This window comes from Marmota monax, unplaced genomic scaffold (genome assembly GCF_021218885.2).
Source record: "Marmota monax isolate L192 unplaced genomic scaffold, Marmota_monax_Labrador192_F-V1.1 WCK01_AAM20220418_F8-fsc00069, whole genome shotgun sequence".
NCBI classification, from domain to species: Eukaryota; Metazoa; Chordata; class Mammalia; order Rodentia; family Sciuridae; genus Marmota; species Marmota monax.
In genome coordinates, this window is record NW_026695243.1 from 2,153,180 (window position 1) to 2,176,621 (window position 23,442).

General features: G+C 34.4%; 1 protein-coding gene across 5 annotated transcripts in view; it reads right to left on the minus strand.

Annotated features, from left to right (window-relative positions):
* Window positions 1–23,442, minus strand: part of Invs (inversin) — a 163,665-nt gene that overhangs the window by 56,990 nt on the left and 83,233 nt on the right. For 4 of the 5 annotated variants that reach the window (XR_006854587.2, XM_046457231.2, XM_046457232.2 and 1 more), the window contains exons 5-10: window positions 19,303–19,470; window positions 15,172–15,352; window positions 12,305–12,414; window positions 9,013–9,184; window positions 2,528–2,683; window positions 1,883–2,112 (exon numbers count right to left, since the gene is read on the minus strand). Coding sequence is in view for 4 of the 5 variants with exons in the window: in XM_046457231.2 (XP_046313187.1) it covers window positions 1,883–2,112; window positions 2,528–2,683; window positions 9,013–9,184; window positions 12,305–12,414; window positions 15,172–15,352; window positions 19,303–19,470 (1,017 nt within the window). In the remaining variant the exon portion in view is untranslated. Of the gene's footprint in view, window positions 1–1,882; window positions 2,113–2,527; window positions 2,684–9,012; window positions 9,196–12,304; window positions 12,415–15,171; window positions 15,353–19,302; window positions 19,471–23,442 lie in introns of those variants that run through there. The other variant, XM_058578135.1, reaches the window with a different exon arrangement.

Consider the following 23,442-nt stretch of genomic DNA (forward strand, 5'->3'; position numbering starts at 1 on the left):
GAAAATTATAGGCCAAACTTTCCATGAATATAGATGCAAAAATCTTAAAATATTAACAAACATAATACATCTTTATATATAAAAGTGCAGAATACATTATAAGTGGGGCTTACTCTAGAAAGGTAAGAGTGGTTTAACATCTCACAAAGGCAATCAATATAATTCACCATATTCACAAAAAAGAGGAGAAAAATAATATGACTTTTGTTGATAGATGCATAAATTTTACTTGACAAAAACTATGGTATTTAAAAACTCTTAGCAACTAGAAATATAATTTCATTCAATGGTGAAATATTGAAAGCTTGATCTTTGAGAAGCAATTATGAGTTAAGTATGCCAACTGTCACCAATTCTATTCAACATTGTATTGAAAATTCTAGCTAGTTCAACAAAATAAAACAAAGAAATGAAAAGTTTGGAAATAAAGAAAAATGATATTATTTACAGGCAGTAAGATTATTTATGTAGATAATCCAAACTACATATAGAAATTAATGGAACTGGAAAGGAAATTTGTATGCTACTTATAGGAGAAATAGGCAACTTGGTAAAATATAAAAGGTATGACAAATTATAAAACATGCATTCCTAAGAATATAAAGACAAGGTCTATATTTTACATGTTTTTCATTATGATATTTTTACAAATAGTAACAATCTTGATTAAAAACTTGCTTAATGAGTTAGTAGAGAATCTGTTTTCTGACTTGGAAAACATAGTTTATGCTAATATTTTAAAAGAGTTAAAATAAACTAGTACCTTTCCCCCCAAAAAAGTTAATACCAGCTAAAATGAGAAAAACTAATATATTACTACACAGCTGGGTGGAGTATAGATTGACTTTCAAATATTAGGTTGGCCTTATGATGTATTATGGCTGAAGCACATTTATATATCATTTGTTGTCAGGTGCAGTGGTACACACCTGTAATCCTAGCAACTTGGGAGGCTGAGGCACATGGATTGCAAGTTCGAGGTCAGCCTCAGCAACTTATCAAGACCCTGCCTCAAAATAAAAATAAAAAGGGCTGGGGATGTAGTTCAGTGCTAAAGTGCATCTGGGTTCGATCCCCAGTACCCTGCCTCCACCCGCCCCCCGCCCGGTAAAATACACACACACACACACATTTACATATATGTACATAATTTACATATATATATATATATATATATGCGCACTATTTTTTGCTTTGATTCAATATTCTCACTTAAGGGGAATTATTTTAGGAGAATAACTCAAAAGGAAAAATTAAATGCACAAAGATGATTCCTGCAATATCATCTACAATAATGGAAAAGTGTCAAGCAACAGGAGGTTATTTATTTAATTATAAAATTTGGGTTAAAGGCATAACTTGAATCCTGACTCACCCATTCCCAAAGGTTGTCATTTTAGGGTCATGATTGAAAATACATGAGTTTCAATTTCCTTATATGTAAAATGGGAGTAATAATAGCAAGTACTTTATAGGGTTGTTGTGAGGATAGAACCATCTATTATATTTAAAGCTCTTAGAATTTTGGAATCTTAAGAATTCATGATCATGAAAAAGATTATGTATCAAATGCTAAAATACTGATGATCATTTTAAGTGAACAAAATATGGGTCATAGTCATATAATATATATTTATATACATATACATACATAAATATGACATATATATCTTTTATAGAAGCTATAGAATGACTCCCAGTCTATTTAATGACTATGTTAGATATAAAGACTGGTTGAGAACATGGATAAATAAAAATCATAATTGTATGGATTTGTAGGTGATCTCTTCTTTGGTAATTTGTTTTATTTAAGTTTACAACAAAGAAGAAACATTATAAACACTTTGTAGCAAACAATATAGAAAAGACCAAGGAGTTCTACCTCTTTGTCTTGAATGTTAGGGTCTGCATTATTTTCCATGAGCACAGCCATGCAGTTGATATATCCCCCATATGCAGCACACTGCAAAGGGGTTCGTCCTGCATAATCTTGCACATTCGGATTGATCTTATTTTCTATTAGAATCTGGCAAACATCAGCATTTCCTCCCAGTGCTGCCCAATGTAGAAGAGAATGTCCATCTTGGTCAATTAGATCTACCCTTGCTCCACCTGGGAAAGCAAAAACATATTGAAATGTGTAATGGAGATAGCATTTATCAAAAAGAATAGAAGTTAAAAAACAACAGTCCCATCAACACTTTACTCTCACTGAAATGCTTCCACATGCCTAAGTCTACTTCAGAGTTTTACAACCAGCCTGTAAATTGGTCAGGGTAGGAATCACTCCCTTTTACATCAAAGGAAACTGAAGACTAGGCAGGTGAAGTGACTTTTCCAAAACCAAACAACTGTCAACAGGTGGAGCTGGGAGCAGAACTGGAGTTTCCTGATACCAATTTGGCTGTTCTTCCCTTTACCTTTTTACCTGGGTGGCTCTTTGCTGTGTAAAGCTTTATTTCCAACCAAGCATGCAAGAACTTCTACCTTTTGTGAGTGATTTAATAAGACTACTTGATTAACTAACCTTTAATAAGTGTCTGAATCACGTCTTTGTGTCCCATCTCACAGGCTCGGAAAAGTGGAGTATGTTTCATGACATCAGTAGCATCTACTTGAGCATCATTTTCCAATAATAACTTCACAGTGCTAACGTGGCCAGAAAGGGCAGCGGCATGTAAAGCTAAAAAGGAAGTAAAAGAAAGTGACAAACTCTTTAACAACTTTACCTTTTTATTAGTCTAACTATGAATCTTTTCCTCTTCTGATTTCCCCATTGTTTTGGCTAAATGCAATCCAAATTGTAAAGATTCTCCAGTTTATTTTTCACTTTTGTAGGTTTCTCATTTCCTTCCTATTCATTTGTATTAGTCATACCTCTCCCCACCCCACACACTTCTACCTTTCTTAACTCATTGTTTTCTTTCCATCCTGTTGGTCTGAAAATGGCACCCTCTTCTCAGTTACTAGTTTATTTAATCTTTCCTCTTTTAGCGAGCAAGAGAACAAAAAATGACAAGGAGAAAAGATTTAAATAGCACAGGCAATTCTGCCCATCAACCACTTGATAAGCACAGTTCCATAAGGGGCCACATGACATGTCCATAACTAGACCATGTCAATCTCCTGTTCCTTCAGCTGGCTACATGTGCCACTCCTTTGGTTGGTCTGTGCTCTGAAAGCACACACATCTTGTTACACTGTACATTTTTCATACTACATGGCTCCAAATGCAAGCCAGCGACTTTCTCAGGGTTCAATTTAAGCAACATCAATCCTTTTGAACAATGGAGAAAAAACTGAGAGGTGAAATGTGCTCTCCTCTCTGGTGCCTTTTAAGGGGTTTTAAAGAGTAATTATGACTACCTGTGTTTAATGGTATGCTAATGCTGATCCCTTCCTGTTTACTCAACCGTAGTGTTTGACTTAGACAGTCACTCTAGGTTTGAATTAGCCATACTCACAGTTTAGAGGCTTGTGGAAGTTCTTTTTAAGTATGATGGCTCTATAGTGCTTAGAATAATGTCTATTTCATACAGAATGATCCACAAGCAAACCTGGGATGCCTGTAAAAGTGTGGACTTTTGGGCTGGGATTGTGGCTCAGAGGTAGAACGCTCGCCTAGCATGCGTGAGGCACTGGGTTCGATCCTCAGAACCACATAAATATAAAATAAAGACATTGTGTCCACCTATAAATAAAAATATTAAAAAAGTGTGGACTTTCGGTCTGGTTACTACTGGAATGCTGGGAATAAAATAGACAAAGTTATAGTCTAGAAGAGGAGCAAAGCAAAGCAAATATAAAACACTTTAAAATCCTATCAATAAATTGTTATACAGTGATGAACAGAATAAGAAATGTATGTAATAAAAGGTATTTTTTTATATAGAGAGTGACTGGGAGACTGTGTGTGTGTGTGTGTGTGGGGAGGTATTGGGGATTAAACCCACTGGCACTTAACCACCAAGCCACATCCCCAGGCCTTTTTATTTTTATTTTTTATTTTGAGACAGGGTATCACTAAGTTGCATAGGGCCTTGCTAAGTTGCTGATCAAAAGTTTGAACTTGTGCTCCTCCTGCCTCAGCCTCCTGAGTCTCTGGGATTATAGGCGTGTACCATTGTGCCCAGCTTGGAAGACTACTTTTGACTGATAGTTAGGAAGTCCTTGCAGAAGAGCTGACATTTAAATTGAGACCTGAAACATAAAAAGAGAGAATATTTTGGGCAAAGGGAACAGTTGGTACAGGATAGGAATGACTTTGTGTGTTGAAGGAAGGCAAGAGTAGCTGAGCACAGTAAGTGAGAGTGAGATAAATGAGAAAGGTAGAAAAGACCAGATTGTAAATGGTCGTACATATCAGACTGTTGGGAGACACCAAAGGGCTTGAAGTAAGGGGGGTGATTATATCCAAATTATGCTCTAAATGGCTCATCTCACTGTTATAAGAAGAATGCATTATAGCAGATTAAAATACAGGCAGGGAGCCAGTTATTTTGTAGTAGACTGAGCAAAAAATGATGGAGACTTGAATGAGGATGGTAGAAAGGGAGATGGAGAAAAACAGAGAAAGAATTAGAATATGTTTTGGAGGTGGAATCATAGGATTTGAAATAGGATCTCTGTCCAAATAGCATGGTATCTGCTTTTAAACAAATACCTCTAGTAAGTCTTATACATTCCTGAGTTTGGGAACTAATGACCTAAATGGCTGCATGTTAGTTTGATCTAGATGAAATTCAGATAGAAAAGAGTGACTTCAGTTATCTGAAGGCCTATCATGCGTGAAGAGCACAAAGGGATCAGTCAGTTGTTAAACTGGGCTCAGTATGAGAAAGAGCATTCTAACAGAGTCAGGTTACCATGGAAGTTGTAGGTGTGCTGTGCGGAAGCTGGTCAACCAGAGGCTGAGAGACCACTGGTGAGAATGTTATGAGGCAGATGAAAGCATGGCATAATATCTGTGATAGTTCTGGGATGTTTCACATTTAAAAAAAAATTGTTAATTTTATTTGTTCTAATTAGTTATACATGACAGTAGAATGCATTTTGATGCATCAAAAATAAATGGAGTATAACTTCTCCTTCTTCTGGTTATACATAATGTAGAATCAGCCCGGTTGTGTAATCATATATGTACATAGGGTAATAATGTCTAATTCATTGTATTTTTCACATTTTAAGAGCAGAAGAACCATCTCACCACCAAATGAGTTTTATAAAACACTCCACACATGAACCAGAAGTTGAGTGGTTCAGCTTAAATCAGGGGTGACAAGTTACCCACCTGACTGTCTACTCCCCAGCAGCATTTCAGCTACCTCTATAGAAATCTGCTCTTCTGAAGAGCAGGTTTAGGAACCCCTGGGCTAGGTTTAATTTTAAGGTAATATTTAATTTTTTTAAATATTTAGTTTTTTTAGTTGGACATGATACCTTTATTTCACTTATTTATTTTTATGTGGTGCTGAGGATCGAACTCAGGTCTCGCACATGTGAAGCGAGTGCTCTACCCTGAGCCACAACCCCTGCCTCAATATTTAATTTTTCAATGTTACAATCTTGTGATGTGGCATCAAGTATGAAATAGATATTCTATAGATAAATAATACCCATATGTAAAATTTTTAAAAAGACAAAATTTCAATTAAGCAAAAAATAGAATTAATGACATATTAAATAAAAATTTCCATTTTATTTGTATTTACTTTAAAAATTTAGACTTAACTATTATTACTTCCTCTTTGAAAAAAGTGCTGTGATTTTACATGAGGACTTTAAATTGTTTTAAAACTTAACTTTATATTCATGGAAAACTTCAAACATATTCAAAATTAAATAATAGTTCAGTGAACTCAATATAGCCATCACTCAGATTCAATCAACAGTTATCAATACATGGCTAATCCTGTTTCATCTAACCAGCAATCCTTCCTGGCTTTTAAAATTCCAAAATCATTTCCTCTCATTGGTAAATATTTTATTATCTCTGGAGAACAAGGGTTCTTTTTTAAAACATCAGTGTATCAGTCAAGGTCTAGTCAGAAGACAGAATCCTCACCAGATATTTTAGCAGAGACAATTCAGTATAAAAAAATTGTTAGTTATGTATTAAAGAAATTAACAGGCAAAAGGAGAAAAAATGTAGGAAGTAGCTACCAATCTTGCAACCAGGGAAACAAAAAAGAAGAGAATAAAATTATTAAAATCTAAAAGCTTAGAAGAGCCCTGCAGAGCAGAAACTCAGACCTGTGAGGAGGGGCTCTGCTGTGCTGGTCTGGGCATCCCTAAGAAGGGTGCTCTTGATACTGGCATTGTGCATGCTGGAAAAAATTCAGAGTGAAATTAATTGTTGTCAATGAAACAAACAATGATGCTGCATTGAAGAACCATTACAGAGTGATGCTGACCAGAGCAGAAAACAAACCAAGACCAGGAAGCAAACAGGATGATGTAATCCTTTGTTTCTGTTCAAACCTTCCAGTCTCCCTCTACCTCCTGCTATGTGCACATGCTAACAGGGCACTCACTGGCAAAGCGGAAATCTGATTTGCAGAGCCTCAGGCCCAGCACTGCAAAAGGAAGATAAAAGGATAACCTTCAACTAAAAGCAAGGCTAGTGATAAAGTGGAAAGCTGCATAGTAACAGAGATGTGGGAAAAAATTAAACATTCAGCTAAGTTGTCCTTGAAGCTGAGAGATAATAGTTTAATAACTGGTGTACCACAATGCCCAATTGTCATACCTAAAAAATACTAATAGAAGTTCTATAATACCATCAAATATCTAGATAGTCACTTTTTATGATGACTTAAAAAAAATAGTTCATTTATATGAATCAGATTCCAAACAATGTCCATATGTTACTATTGGTAAGACCTCTTTTAATGGGGAGGGAAAAACAGCCTTATAGAGGGATGATGGAGAGAAACTCACCTTCATAGAAATGTAAGGAAGGCATCTTTTTTTCTTTTATTTGTTCTTTGTTGGATATACATGACAGTAAAATGTATTTTGGCATATTATACATAAGTGGAGTATAACTTATGCTAATTAATCTTATTTTTGTGATTGTACATGATGTGGAATTACCTCAATCATGTATTCAAATATAAAGATAGGAAAGTTATGTCTGATTTATTCTACTATCTTTCCTAATTCCTTCCCTCCTCCCTTCCCTTCATTCCCCTTTGTCTAATCCAATAGGCTTCTATTCTTCCCTTCCCCATCTTCCTTTGTTGTGAGTTAGCATCCACATATCAGACAGAACATTTGACTTTCGGTTTTTTGGGACTGGCTTATTTTACTTGGCATGATATTCTCCAGTCCCATCCACTTACTGGCAAATGCTATAATTTCACTCTTTTTTATGGCCAAGTAATATTCCATTATGGAAGGCATCTTTGATACACAGAAAAATCCACATAGGAGAAAGAACCCAGGAATTAATGAATCTGAGAAGAATTTATGCCTGAACTCCAATCACAGTGCATATCAGAAACATGCTTTTGGTCAAAGTATGCGAGTATCCTTGCCCATACTTTATTAAGGTACATGAAAAAGTTAAACTAAAAGCAAAGTTAGAAATAAAGTGGCAGACTGTATAGTAAAGGGAATCTGATAAAAAAAATTAAATGTTCAGATCATTTATAACCTCAATGTCCTATGGGTCTGCTTTATATCCCTACAAAAACTTAAGATCTGCTATGAGGCTTTGATAAAGAAACAATCTTTTTTTAAATATTTTTTTTTGTTGTAGATGAACACAATATCTTTATTTTATTTATTTATATGTGGTGCTGAGGATTGAACCCAGGGCCTCACAAACGTGAGGCAAATGTTCTACCACTGAGCTACGATTCTAGCCCATAAAGAAACAATCTTTTTTTAAAAATATTTTTATTAGATTTTGATGGACTTTATTTTATTTACTTATTTATATGTGGTGCTAAGAATTGAACCCAGTGCCTCATGCATGCTAAGCAAGCGCTCTACCACTGAGCCACAACCTCAGCCCTAAAGAAACAATCTTGACAGAGGCTTTGTCATAAAATTGAAATTGCCTAAAATCTTAAAAAATAATTAGAAGGGTCTTGGTATAAGGAGGATGATTTTTCAGTGTAGTAACTTCAAATCCCTCCCCTTCCTTCCCCTTAGTACTACATCACTAGTTTTAGTGGCCAAACAAAATCTTATCTAGAACAATAGGTAGGGCAAATGGCTTTAGTATGTTTGCTCAAATAAAAAACCCATAATACTGTGAAGCTAACCCATCACTGAGTTCTTAATTCTGTTTAGTACTGGTGTGCAAATTTTACTGGTGTGTAAATTTTCTTTCTTTCTAACTTGAAATTAGGACATAGGACACAAGTACGAGACCTCTAAGTTGATACTGAATGCTAAAAAATGTGTACATCTCTTAGTAACCAATACATAGTTAAAGGGCTCTCTTATTAAAGAAAGATTAAATAAGCATCTAGTAAGAGCTTCTGATGCAATGCTGCCTTGAAGTTGTGAAACCTAGAGTCATGGGAGGTTATCTCTAAAGTGGGAGATTCAGTACTCAGTCATTCTACTCAAAACTCAGAAAAGAACATAGTAAGTGAGACTGGTGAGAACACAGGCATTCTTTAAAACATGACTCTAAATTTTTGAAAATATAATTAGTAACTACTAAAAATGCACAGTTTTAAAGTGGCTTCTGCTTTTTAAAAATTTTTAAGAACAAAGATAAATGATCAGAAGAGTTACCATAACCATGTTTAAGGAGCAACCAACGTTTTAAACCAAATGCTACCATTCACCTGGTAGAAACGTGTGCAATTTTAGACATAATACTTGGAAGAAATAAAAGTTATCAAACTCAAACTTTAAAAGTGGTGAATTCAAACAGTATTAGGTTAGGAACAATGATTTCAATTTTTTGAAACAATGATTTCAAATTTTATAGTACCACCTATACTTTGAAAGGTGAATTAAAGCAAACTGAACTTATCTACCAGTTCTTACCTGTGCCCCCATATTTGTCTGCCATGTTAATATCAATGTCAGATTTTAAACTCAGCATAGTCCTAAGGACATCATCACTGCCTTTCCCTGCTGCCCACATAAAGGATGTTCTTCCTTCGAGGTCTGAATCATCTCTCACTGAAGGATGTTTTAAAAAAACTTGTACTGTTTCCTGTAAGAAAACTTCATTTAAAAAATTGAGACAACAGGGTAACATTTTATGTTAACAAAGCATATATATATATATATCTATCTTCACTAAGAAGTAAAGTATTTCCCCTTACTTTTGAATCAAATTAAATTGTCTTTTCTATGAATAACAGAGTAAAAATTTTCATTGAAAATAATAATTCCCTGTACTTATATATTGGTTTTAGTTTCTATAACACTTTAAAACCATAATCTAAACCTCTCATTCAACATTCTCAAAATTGAGAATGATCATTTTTAATTAAGTTTAAAAACGTTTGGTCACTTGGAAGTGACAGTTAAAAGACTCAGACATATTCAGTGTCATGACCAACATTAAAATATATGTTTTATTAGACATTTTACATGCAGAGTGTTCAGACATACCTCAGGAGAAAATAAATACATCATGTGTTTTGTTACTAGAACTTTTAAAGATGGTTAACACACTTACTGAACACTGATTAATGGTTACTGAGATACACAGTGTTCATTTAAACGTATTTATTTAGCAATTCCTATATTCTAGGTCACTCCCCTGGAATCATACAAAACCCAGGACCCTTGACAATCCTAACAGTGTCTGACATCTTTAGTGGGGGTTAACATTTCAGCATCTTGGAGTAGGGAACTGGGGGTTGAACCCAGGAGAGCTTTCCACTGAGCTACATCCTCAGCCCTTTTTAGTTTGAGAGAGGGTCTTGCTAATATTTCAGCATTTTAAATTGCCTATTTCCTCAGAACTCAGATTCTTATAAATTTTTAGAACTATCAAGAAACTTGTGCTTGAATGAATGTTAAAGTTTCAGAAAGAAGTTTTTTGGGCTTTTAATTTAGAAAAAATGTATAAAATATTGAGTCTTAGTACAGAAAGAATAAAATTAAGGGCTCATTTAATCCAGTCCCTCATTTTATACATGAAAAAAAATTCAGATTCAAGGTCATACAAAATATTTGGGGTAGAAACAAAAATAGATGACAGGGCTAAATTACAGTACTCCTTTTACTACATCATATAGTTTCCTAGTCTTAAAACTCTGGTGAATTACTGAGGTATGAAAGCTTATGCTTGGGCTGAGGCTGTAGCTCAGTGGCAGGGCACTTGCTTAGCACATGTGAGGCACTGGGTTCGATCCTTAGCACCACATAAAAATAAACAAATAAAATAAAGGCATGCTGTCCATCTACAACTACAATTTTTTTTTAAAGCTATACTTCTAAGGTCTACTGTATATGTTCATTAAATGCACTTTAAAAGTTTGTCATTTTTTGGTTTTTTTCTCTTACTAATTTGCAAATTTTTTGCTGAGTATGTTTTTTCTCAATGATGAATATTTATGGGAATTTTGGTTGTTTGCTTTTGTTTTTTGATATTTTTAAAAAATGAAGTTGCATCCTCCTGTGAGTTAACAAGGGGCCAAGTTGATCAAGGGACTTGAAAGAGAACTTAGAAAATCTGCATAACATTAAGAATCAACTCTGTTAATTAGCAGATATCTAAAGCAAATATTTCTTTGAATTAACATCCATAATGTTCTACTATTCTTTCTTACTCCATTAGTATAGTTATTTAATTATTGGTATCTGTACATTTATAAATTTGGAGCCTAAAACTGATTTGAGACCATGGACAAGTAATTTAATCTCTTGGAATCTTGCTTTTTTTTTTAAATCTGTATACTGGATAATATGACCCATCTCATAGACTTACGTTGTATTATGGGGTTGAGGTCTGATATCCATAGATTGAAAAGCCTAGGCCAAGAGAATTTCTTATCTATTTGTTAGAAGAAAGTACTCTTCCTCAAAATACTACTTTGCATTTTTCTGTGATGTTGGGAGATAAAAGAAGATAATGATTTGATAAAATTCTAGATGATAACTCTTGAATTTTCAAGAATGCTAAGAAGGAAGGACTATAGACATATTTTGTTTTTTGGAGACCAGAGAGTAAAGAAGGGTATGAAAGTAAAATATTTTCACCCTCTGAGTATTCAAGAAGTATTTGGAGAAGTCAAGAAGTTGAAATTATTCTGTACTGATGATAATATTATCATAATTTAATAAAACCAAGGGTTTCATGAATGCACACCTGTAGAAGACAGCCCAATCAACTGTGACTGCTTTAATGTGTGTGTGAATCTTTGAGTCTTTAGTTTTTGCTGGCCATACATACTCAGGAAGCTGATCTAGCTTACACATTGTCATGTTGCAGGGTGGTCTGAGGACATAATGAACAGGAAAGTGCTTTGCAAAACATAAAGAGCTATAAAGGAAGAACTATTGCTGATATTCAGTGTTTCTGAAAGAACAATTCATGTTTGCTTTCTCAGATATAAAATACATAATTATTAGCACTAGTAATAAGAACATATTCTATTCAGTACCTGTTCTAGGCCAGCAATTATAGTGGGCACTTGTCATAAATTTTCTCTAGTCTTTACACCAATCCAAAAAGAAAAGGCATAATTATCCTCATTTTACAGATTAAGAAACAAAGATTCAGGTTAAGAAATTTCCATTAAGGTCATACAGATAGTTTCCAGCCAAGGTTTTTTTTAATTCCAAAGCCTTGCCACACTGCTTTTAGGAACATAAAGATTGTTGAACACTAAGATGTCCTTAGTACTATAAATGTAACAAAAGATGAAGCACATTTACTTACATAAAGCAAAATATTACACTGAATGTTAAAATAAAAGCTATATCAAACTTTGCATGTGACCAGCTTCACAAAAAGTTGAAATGTCACTTGAATCACAGAATTAACAATATGAACAATTGTCAGAAGATAATTGCTATATCAACACGGGCAAATGAGCACCCATAAAACTGGTGAAATTTTAATAAGATCATTGTCAACTTCCCATTTCTGATAATTGTACCAGATGTTACCATTAGGGTAAGCTGGGTGAAGACTACAAGGGATCTTGTATTGTTCCCTGCAACTGCATGTATTATATCAAAATAAAAAGTAAGAAAAAAGAATTATTGGGCTGGGGATATAGTTCAGTGGAAGAGCACTATCCCAGCATGCTCAAAGCCCTGGGTTCAGTTCCCAGCATCACCAAAAGAAAAAAGAAAATTGCCTTATTTTACTTACAGCAAAGTTACTCTGAGCTGCATAGTGCAAGGGTGTTGCTCCTTGGCTGTCAGATGGGATAGTTCCAGATTTATTTCGTTCTAAAAGGAGATGGACAATTTGTGCATGGCCTGAGAGCAAACACAACAAGGTAGTTATAACATAGGAAGGACACAATTAATTTATAATCTATTTGAAAAAAGAAAGATGTAAGAAAAATCACTCGCACATAATGCAGCATTCAAAATGTTTTGTGAATAGCACTGTCTTCCAGTGCAGACTCATCTAACTTCTCACCAGCATACTAGATAGAATAGAACAAGGTGAAAACACACAGCACTAAAATCTTAATGCTTCAATTGAGAAAGAAATGACATTGGGTATAACTGCTAGACCAAGAAAATATTATTAGGTATTAGGTACCTAATATTAGGTATCATCTCATTGCATTCCCTGACTTCACTTTGTAAATGGTCAGTCACAGAGGAGGGAAGATAGGTCCTCTTAGGATTCCCTGTGCCTGTCTCAAGTTCCATCACCAATTAACTAGAACTACACAGCTGTTCCCTTCTACTATTCTATATCCTGAATGGCTTCCTGGCCATTCCCTCTAATCTCTCTCCCCTAGTCTTTTAATATCAAGGCAGTGATTTTAAATCCCACAAAACAAGGAGGTAGGTATGACAAGGTACTGGTGGGACAATATTCTGCAGTACACTCTGGAGGAAGTGGGTTCTATAAGTGAAGAACTATAGAAAAGATAAAAAAAAAATTGAACCTATAATAGCATTTGTAGAAACCTGAATTTCATACTCTTTATTACTAGAGCACACTGGGGAACTGGGCAATGAAGAAGATGCCATATTAGCACAGCAAGGATACACTGAATGAAAACCAGGCAGAAAAAAGGGAATTTGAGTGGTACTGTGCTCATCTACTTTGCATATGTGACTTAAGATGGAGTCTCCAGAACACAAGGCAATCTATGCCACACAGTTAACCTGAACACATCCCATCTTGTTTTGTGGCATAAAGATAAAAATTCAGTGAAGACTACTAGAAAGCATCCTATAGCACAGGGGAAAAGGAACCAGAAGAAAGATATAGAGCATACCTCTGAAGTGATCTAAGAAGGATCCAGAGGAAAAATTCAGGAAACTGGCATCTTTGACTTACGATAAAAAGAGGTGGCTTCTAGGAAACAGAAACAGAACACCCTAAGAAGAAAACAGACTGAAATACAAAGGTAATGAATGGAAGGAGGTAAAAGGAAATAAGATGAAATTAAAGAAATACAGGTAAAGCTGGGTGTGGTGGTGCATGACTCTATTCCCAGCTAACCAGCGGGTGGAGGCAGGAGGAGAGTAAGTTAGAGGTCAGCCTGGGAAACTTCAAGAGAACTGTCTCCAAATAAAGAACAAAAGGGATGGAATATAGCTCAGCAATAAAGTGCCTCTGGGTTTAATTCCCAATGCTGATGGGAAAAAAAATGAAAAGAAATATGGAGAGAAGGAAGTGAAAATGCAATCTAAATTACAATCTATACAGGAGGCAGAAAGAAAGCAGAATTTATGGGTAAAAAAAATCAATTTAGTTATGAGACAAATTTGCCAAATACACTCACATTCTAGAGGAAAAGGAAAAAGGGGTGAATCCATGCATTGAAATGAAGTTTAAATACCAGTTATAAATTTAATTATAAAAACTGAAGGCAACAGAAAAATCATGTTCAAAAGAGAAAATGTGTAATTTATAAACTAATATCAAGATAATAATAATTGGAGGGAAAAACCTCAGATTATATCAACAAATATTAAAAGAATAGTGAGTAAAAGTGTGCTAAATTCTGTCTTTACGTGGAAATTAGCAGATAAATAAACTGAGTCAGACTCAAAAAACTGTTTTTGATAAGTTTAAGTAACCCCTAACAGCAACTAAAAATCCTCCTAATAACACAAAGTATTTCAAAACCAAATAACAGCAACAAACCTAATCCATAAACCAAAAGACAGAAAACAAAGGAAACAGGCAAAAAACAAACAAAATTAAGAAAAACCCTGAAAAAACTAATAATAGCATAATAGCAGGGGGGGAAAAAAAAGACCAAATTCTCATTTAATTATTAATGGGTCAGCAAAAGAGAAAGCCTTTCAGAATGTACCCTTTTCAAAAAAAAAAAAAAGAAAGAAAGAAAGAAAAGAAAAATCTGTCACACACACACATACACATTCTCTCATCTAAAAAAGTGATCCCTTGGTGGGGATGTAGTTCAGTGGTAGAGCATATGTCTGCCTGGCATCATGCATGAGGCGTGGCCCTAGGTTCAATATCTATAGAACCATAGAACTGCCAAAAAAAAAAAAAAAAAAAAGCGGCTGGGTGGAGTGGTTCACACCTGTAGTCCCAGCTACTTAGAAGACTGAAGCAGGAGGACCACTTGAGCCCAGTAGTTCAGTAGTTTGAGGCCAGCATGGGCAACATAGTGAGATCCCTATCTATAAAAAAAAGGACTAAAAAAGTGACTCCCCAAAAGTTTAAATAAAAAGCAAATATGAAGGAAAAAAGCAATTATCATGGTATTAACACAAACATAAAATCAAAGCCCCTTTCCCCATAAATAAAGGCAATGAACATGAAAAACAAAAGTTAAAAGTTACAATATGATGTTGAAATTAAAGCTAACATCATTTAACTGAAAACAAAGTTACATAACTAAAATTTAAGTATACAATGAAGGGAGACAGTTTATAAAATAATTTAACATATCAATGAAAAATTAAAATATTTAAATGGAGAAGGGAACCAACAGGGGAAGAGAAGGCATAGGAACTTTCCTATACTCATGCAGTTCTTCCTACTATTGATCCTGTAATTTAAAGCCAACTTACCTAGTAAAGCTGCCCAGTGAAGTGGGGTTCGAAATAAGTTATCATAAGACGTTATATTGCAGCTTTCATATGAAGTCAAGACATCAACCACCGTCAGGTTTCCATCAGCAACAGCAAAATGAAGAGGTGTGCGCCCCTCATAGTCTTGCCAGTTCAGTAAAGACTCCGTTGGAGCAGCATCCTATTTTAGAGGAACCAAAGACTTTTAGACATATGTGGAATCCTCAATAAATTTTATTTGGCATAAGTAATGAGCAATTTTCTAAACAAAACCTCCATATTCTTTATGGTCACAAGTAAAGTGATAAAGCCAAAAAAAGTGTACAGTCTAAAACTTAAAATTTATTTTCATATTTAACTATAAAAAGTACAGAAACGAATAGCCATCATGTACTATGTTAAAAAGTATCAATATTTTGCCTAATGTGTTTTTGTATCTGTTACAGATTCAGTTAAAGCCGTATGTTTGTCCTTCTGTACATATGGGCACATCCATAAGCAATACATAAATTTTATATGTGTGTTTTCGATATTTACATAATGGCAGTATACATGTATATCTTTTGGCAACTTTTTCTCTCAACAACCTACTTGTGGTATCTATGCTGATACTAGTTCATTTGTTGAAGTGCATGAATAAAATATGATTTAGTTGTCTATTCTACTGAGGGACAGTTAGCTAATTTCCATTTCTTCATGATTACAAATAATGCTGCAATAAATATACTTTCTTTATTGTTCCTTGTAGCACATGTGTGAGGGTTTTCTCTTGGCTAGATACCAAAAGGGGAATTACTGGGTTGAAGGACATCTGCATCTTCAACCAGATATTGTCAAACTGCTCTCCAAATGGTTATACCAATTAACACACCCATGACAATGTGCAAAATTTTTTATTTCCCCACATGCTGGCACAAATTAATCACTTGGTATATCAAGCTTACTACATTTTCCCCATATGAGTATGAAAGACACTTCAATGATGTCTTAATTTGTAGTTCTTTTATGAATGAGAGGGAGATTTTTAATTATATGTTTATTGGTGATTCATTTTTATTGCTCTGTAAATTGAGAGTTCACAATAGTTATTCATTTTTCCATTGGATCTTTGTAGCAGACATTATAATGCATTACTTAGGTCCCCCTTCAAGACTAGAGGCTTTACTTCCCTAGCTGCTGGGAGCTCTACCAACTAGCAACCCTTAATTGTCAGCTTTCTGGAATTTCTTCAGCCACAGAGTTACCTCACCCAAGGTCATATTTCTTCTCAGGTTAGGCCTAGCCCTCTTGCCTCAATCTGAGAACTCTTTGAAGGGCCATTCCAGGTTTAAAACTTCCTATCCAGTCAGCCTATTTTACAAAAAAAATTGTATGATTTAGGCCCCGGAGACTCCTAATGAGTATGGTGTATTTACACAAGGGAAAAAGAAGGCCAAATCTGAGAGGAAATAAGTGAGAATTGCCCCCCAAGGACTTCAGATGTTGGAATTAACACATAAAGAATATAAAATAAAGGCTGGGGATGTAATTTGCTGGTAGGGCACTTGGCTAGCATGTGTAAGGCCCTGCACCAAAATAAATTAATAAGTAAATAAATGAAATGAATATATGAAATATGTAAAAAGATAAAAAATGAAATGGGAAGTGAGCAAGAAAGGAAATACTAATATAATGATAAGACAGATTTGAAAACAAACCAAGTAGAATTTTTAGAAGTGAAAAAAAATACAATCACTAGAATTAAACACTCAATAGGTCAGGCAAGACTCAGTAAACGACAAGATGAATCAGTTGCCATTACCCAGAATGCAGCAGAGACTCCAGGAGTCGGGAATAGAAGATTAAGTGAGGAAACATGGAGAATAAGGTGCAAAGTTCTAAAATGTAGATAATTGGAGACCCCAAAGGCAAGAATAGAGTTAATAAAGGAGAATCAAGATTTAAAGAGATAATAGCTATATGTTTCAGAACTGAGATACAATAATCAGAATGTACACCAAACAGGATTTTTTAAAATGGCCACCCCTAAGCACACTGTAGTAAGACTGTAGAATGCCAAACAGAGAGAACTAAAACAGCTAGAGTGAAAAAGATAGGTCATCTAAAAAAGAATGATAATTAGACCAATAATAGACTTCTGAAGAGTGATAATAAAAGGCAGAAAGGAGCAAAATAATACCCTGAAAGAGCTAAGAAAATTAACTACCTGGGATTGTGTACACAAGAAAACTGTTTTTTTTCAAGAGCAAGGTTGAAAGGCAGACTTGTTTGGTTGGTTGCTTTGTTGGTTGGTGGTGGGGATTGAACTCAGGACCTTGCACATGCTAGGCAAATGCTCTACCTCTGAGCTCTACCCCCAGTCCAAGGCAGACACTCTCAACAGTTAAAAAAAGAAAGTTCAAGCTAGCCCCCAAAAGTCAAAAGGTAAAATGTTTTTTCTGATATATGGAAGCTAACCCCAAATAAGTAAGTGGTGGTCGAGGGGGAGCTAGAAAGGGGGAAAAAAGGAAGAGGGAATTCCACCAAAATAGGGGAAAGGTCAGTAGAGCAGACTAAGGGGACTGAAGGGGAGGAGGCAAGGATGGGAAAGAACAGTGGAATGAATCTGACTGAACTTTCCTATGTACATAGATGAATATACCACAGTGAATCTCAACATCAAATATATCCATAAGACACTAATTTAAAAGAAACTATAAATAAATTACAGAAAGATGAGTAGATTTGAGGGAAAGGAGAAGGAGGAGAGCGGAGGCAGGGGAGAGGGAAGTACTGGGGACTGAATTAGAGCAAATTATATTCCATGCTTTTGTGATTATGTCAAAACATATCCTAATGTTATATATAACTAAAAAGAATCAATTAGGGCTGGGGCTGGGGCTGAGCGGTAGCACACTTGTCTGGCATGTGTGAGGCACTGGGTTAGATTCTCATCACAATATATAAATACATAAAATAAGGTCTATCAACAACTAAAAAAAAAAAAAAGAATCAATTAACCACTCCCCCAAGCAAACAAACAAGAAGCAGAGTTTACCACTTATATATCTATACTAATGGAAGTTTTAAAAACTATATATTAAGAAGGAAGATAATAATTCCAGAAGGAAGACTTAAGTAAAGAAAAAATTAGGAAGGATGCAAGTAAAAATAAATAATCATTGTATATACAAAATAACACTTTTAAAAGTCTAATTTATGTATTAAAAACAAATAGCGACAACACTATGTAAAGTTGGAAGTTAGGACACAGTGATTAGAAAACCTCATAATCTACTGACAAGTATTCAAAATTAATAAAATAGGTTAGATATATAATTAATGAGCAAAAAATCAATTGCATTCCTAAACAATTGAAAAAAATATATTCCACAGATTATTTTAAAAAATACTCAAAGCAACAGTGATTGTAAACAGCAAAAATATAGTTTAAATGTCTGTCAACAATAAAACAATATACAGTTTATTCATAAAATGGAATACTACATAGCAGTTAAAATTAAATCATTACAGCTACACATAGTAGCATATATAAAATCTCCAGCATGAGGTTCAACAAGTAAAATCACACTACAAAGAATATCTGCAATGTGATTTCATGTATATAAAATTTAAAACTAATGAAAATCAGTAGAAGGAAGCAGAGAATAGAATGGTACTGGAAGGTACTATACCCAGAAGACTTCAATGGTAATGGTAGTGTACCTTTTTAAAAATTCAGTGGTGAGTACATGAATCTGTTGTTTCCTTATTCTTTATAGTACACATGCATTTCTATGATACTTGCTTATATCTACTTATTATTTAATTTAAAATATAAAGCAAAATAAGGGAATGGTAAATATAAATTCAGGAAAGTAGTTGATGGGGGTCAGGAGTGAGAACAGCATCAGATGACTGAATGTATTTGGAAATTGGAACTCAGGAAAACTCTGCTCTTAAACAATGGTATTGAAATGCTCTATGTCTTGGGGGATAAGTCCACATGTTTGTTGTGTTCTTTTGCTTCATGATTTTTTTGTATAAAATGTATAAACATATATATGCTTTTGTACACATTAGATATTTCATAGGAGATTTTTTTTTTTTCCGAAAATGGCCATTCGGGTCCAGTAGCATTTTTCTACTCACCAGAATGCATCTCACAGTATGAACAGCACTTGGGTCTTTATGGTTGGCTGCCCAGTGGAGAGGGATCTTGCCTTCAACATCAGGAATCCCAATGTTGGAATCATGCTTGATAAGCAGCTTCACATGTTCAGGGTTGTTGTAGTAGGCACTCCAATGCAGAGCTGTTTGCTGAAAGAGCGAGAGGATCTCAAAAGAACTATATATTAGGAAGGAATAGGCCCAAGCTATTATTGTGTAATAAGCATGGGTGTAAGAGTTCTATAATTTTACACCACACAGTCATCATGACATCTCTGGGAGCTAAGTACTCTTTAATTTGCATGTGATTGATACAAAAAGAGTACAAAGAAGATGAGTAGTTTACTCAGGAACATAAAGGTAGTATGTGGCTAAACTGAGATTTTAACCCAGGTGGTCTGATTATAGAGTCCAACCTCTTAATGGTAACAGTCATTTAGTTTATCAAATACAACTAATGCTAAGAAAGATAAAAACTGCCCAATAATTATGAATAATTATCAATGAAGTAAATATTAAGCTTGATACATTGTATATTTGGTTGTAACCAAGTACCTTAGAATTTGATAGACTGATTTTAATTTTAATATCTATCGAAAAAGAAGATAGGGGCTGGGGTTGTGCCTCAGCGGTAGAGTGCTTACCTAGCATGTGCCAGGTGCTGGGTTCGATCCTCAGCACCATATAAAAATAAATAAATAAAATAAAGGTATTGTATCCAACTACAACTAAAAAATATTTTTTAAAAAGAAGATATATCTATAGAAAGTTCATAGATCTAGAATCCATTCTTTATATCAAAAGATAAATTTAAATTTATAATTTTATAGGATAACTGTTAGACCTAGTTACTGAAGAAAAGATACATTTTGAAAGTATATCAACACTTGCTTTATTTCAAATAAAATGATCATCCTCAACTTGTTGAAACTGCTTAAAAATCATTTATAAATACCCATCCACATACCTCTGAACAGACATAAGACTGTTTTTGCTATTAGGAGAATTACTAAGGAAAAACATAGGAACTATTTATATGTACATTATCCCTGACAGCATAATCATCAGTCCAATCAAGAATTAGATAATTTAATGAGCATGAACCAAGCTCATCTGTCACATTAAAATCTGACACATATATTCAAAGTGTACCTACAGGCATTTAAGATAAAGTCAATTTAATTTGTTAGTTTTGTTTAATAACAACTGTGGAACACAGTAAAATCACAACTATAATAGCAATTATTAATCATCCTTTGTTTTCCTATGTCATGTTTATTCTGATTATATTTATTGAAATATGTCTGTTCAGCCTAATAGTAAAAAGTTTGAACTTATTTTTCTACATGTTTGTTTTTTGTTTTTTAGTAATTCTTTGATTACTGTATTAAAATATACATAGTAGAAAATTCACCACTTTAACTGTTTTTAAGTGGACAGTTCAGTGGCATTAAGTACATTCAGATCACTGTGCAACCATCAATACTCTACACCTCCAGAAATTTTTTATCTTCCCAAACTGAAACTCTGTACCCATTTAACAATAACTATCCAGTCTTAACTTCCCCCAGCTCCTGGCAACTATCAGTCTACTTTCTGTCTGAATAAATTTGGTTATCCTAGGTACTTCTTAAGTAGAATCAAACAGTATTTATCCATTCGTGTTTGACTTATTTCACTTAGTATGTTTCTTCACAGTTTATTTATGTTGTAGCATATTTCATAATTTCATTACTTTCTAGGGTTGAATAATATTCTATTGTATATACAGATAGCTACTACATTTTAATCATCCAGTTATCCATCAATGGGCATTTGGGTAAGTCCCAAATGTTTTCATCTTTTGGCTATTGTGAATAACGCTGCTATTGAACATGAATGCACAAATGTCTGTTTGAGTTCCTAATTTCAATTCTTTGAGTATTTATCCAAAACTGGAACTGCCAGATCATATGGTAATTTTATGTTTAATTTCTGAGGAATTGCCATGCTGTTTTGTATAGTAGCTGCAGCATTTTACACTTCTTCCAGTAAGGCATTAGCATTCAAATTCCTCCACATCCTTCCCACACTGGTTATTTTCTGTTTTTGTGATAATAGTCACACTAACAGTTGTAAAGTGTTAGCTCACTGGTTTTGATTTGCATTTTCTTAATGATCGTGCATCATTTCAGCCATTTGTGTATCTTCTTTGGAGAAATGTCTATTCAAGTTCTTTGTCCTTCTTAATTAGATTTTTGTTGTTCATTTTTAATGCATGTTATAAAATAATTGATCTGTGACATTAAAAATTAAAAAAAAAAACCACAAAACACCTGATCCTTTACTACAGATGGTCTTTGAAGAATCACTCTTTAGGCTCTGGTCTTGTTGTTGTCTCTGTGACTTGCTGTAATGTGCAGCTCTGTTTCATCTGTCTGACTACATAAACTCCCTTTTCTGTCCAAAAACAGAATATAGAGATACTGGAAGACAGCAGGAAATGCCTAGAATACATTGAGGAAGATATTATAAAGCTTAAAGACATGGGAGGTTTAAGTGATTAATGGTTCTTTGTAGATGAATTGAACTGTTTTTTTTCTAGTGAAATATTACCACTGTAGATACCATGAGTTAGGAACAATATTAATGTATATTTACTACAAAGTAAAAGTTGACCTCAGAACTCTGGTGACTACTAAACAAAACTTGAAAACTATATAAACACTATGAGAGCAAAAAGATTATTAAATATGAAACTAGTGGAGTTAATCTTAAGAGGTCGTGTGTGTGTGTATGTGTGTGTGTGTGTTTGTGTGTGTGGTACTGGGGACTGAATCCAGGGGAGCTCTACCACTGAGCTATATCTCCAGGCCTTTCTTTTAAAAAGAATTATTTTGAGTCAGGGTCTCACTAAGTTGCTGAGGCTGGCCTTGAACTTATGATCATCTACTCAGTCTCCCAAGCAGCTGGGATTACAGGCTTGTCCTGCTGTGCCTGGCTGTAAGAGTTTTAATTACATGGGAGCACTGGAGTTAATAAGACTCTATGACTAAGTACCTGATGAAAAGAAAGAAGATTATTGTTCATGCTTAACTAATGACCACATTTTTACCTCGGGTAAAGAACGTTCAGAACATCAATCAAAAAGATGACCATTATGTACAATATTTAAGAATTTAGTAACAGAGAACATAATAAATCCTAGCAATAAATGCTAGATCAGATATTAGAACTTAAAATTAAATTAATAGTTATGTAACAGTGAGCGTTTATTGAGAGTATACTATGCACTAAGCATTGAACAGTTTGTATGTATTATCTCATTTTATTTAATAATTTTTTAATTAAATTATTTATTTGTTCTAATTTGTTATATATGATGACATAATGTAATTCGTTGCATATTACACATACAGAGCACAATTTTTCAAGTCTCTGGTTATACACAAAGTATTTTCACACCATTCCTGTCTTCATACATGTGCTTAGGGTAATGATGTCTAACTCATTCCATTGTCTTTCCTACCCCCATGCCCCCTCCTTTTCCCTCCCTTCCCTTTGCCCTATCTAAAGTTCCTCCATTCCTCTCATGCTCCCCCCAATTGCCATTATGAATCAGCATCCTCATATCAAAGAAAACATTCGGCCTTTGGTTTTTTGGGGATTGGCTTCACTTAGCACTATATTCTCCTACTCTATCCATTTACCTGCAAATGCCATGATTTTATTCTCTTTTGTTGCTGAGTAATATTCCATTGTGTCTATATACAAGTGTTTCCCTATCCATTCATCTACTGAAGGGTGTCTGGGTTGGTTCCACAATTTAACTATTGTGAATTGTGTTGGTATAAACATTGATGTGGCTATGTCTCTGTAGTATACTGTTTTTAAGTCCTTTGGGTATAAACCAAGGAGTGGGATAGCTGGGTCAAATGGTGGTACCATTCCAAGGAATCTCCATACTGCTTTCCAGATTGGCTGCACCAATTTACAGTCTCACTAGCAATGTATGAGTGTGCCTTTTACCCCACATCCTCACCAACACTTATTGTTGTTTATATTCTTGATAGCTGTCATTCTGACTGGAGTGAGATGAAATCTTAGAGTAGTTTTGATTTGTATTTCTCTAATTGCTAGAGA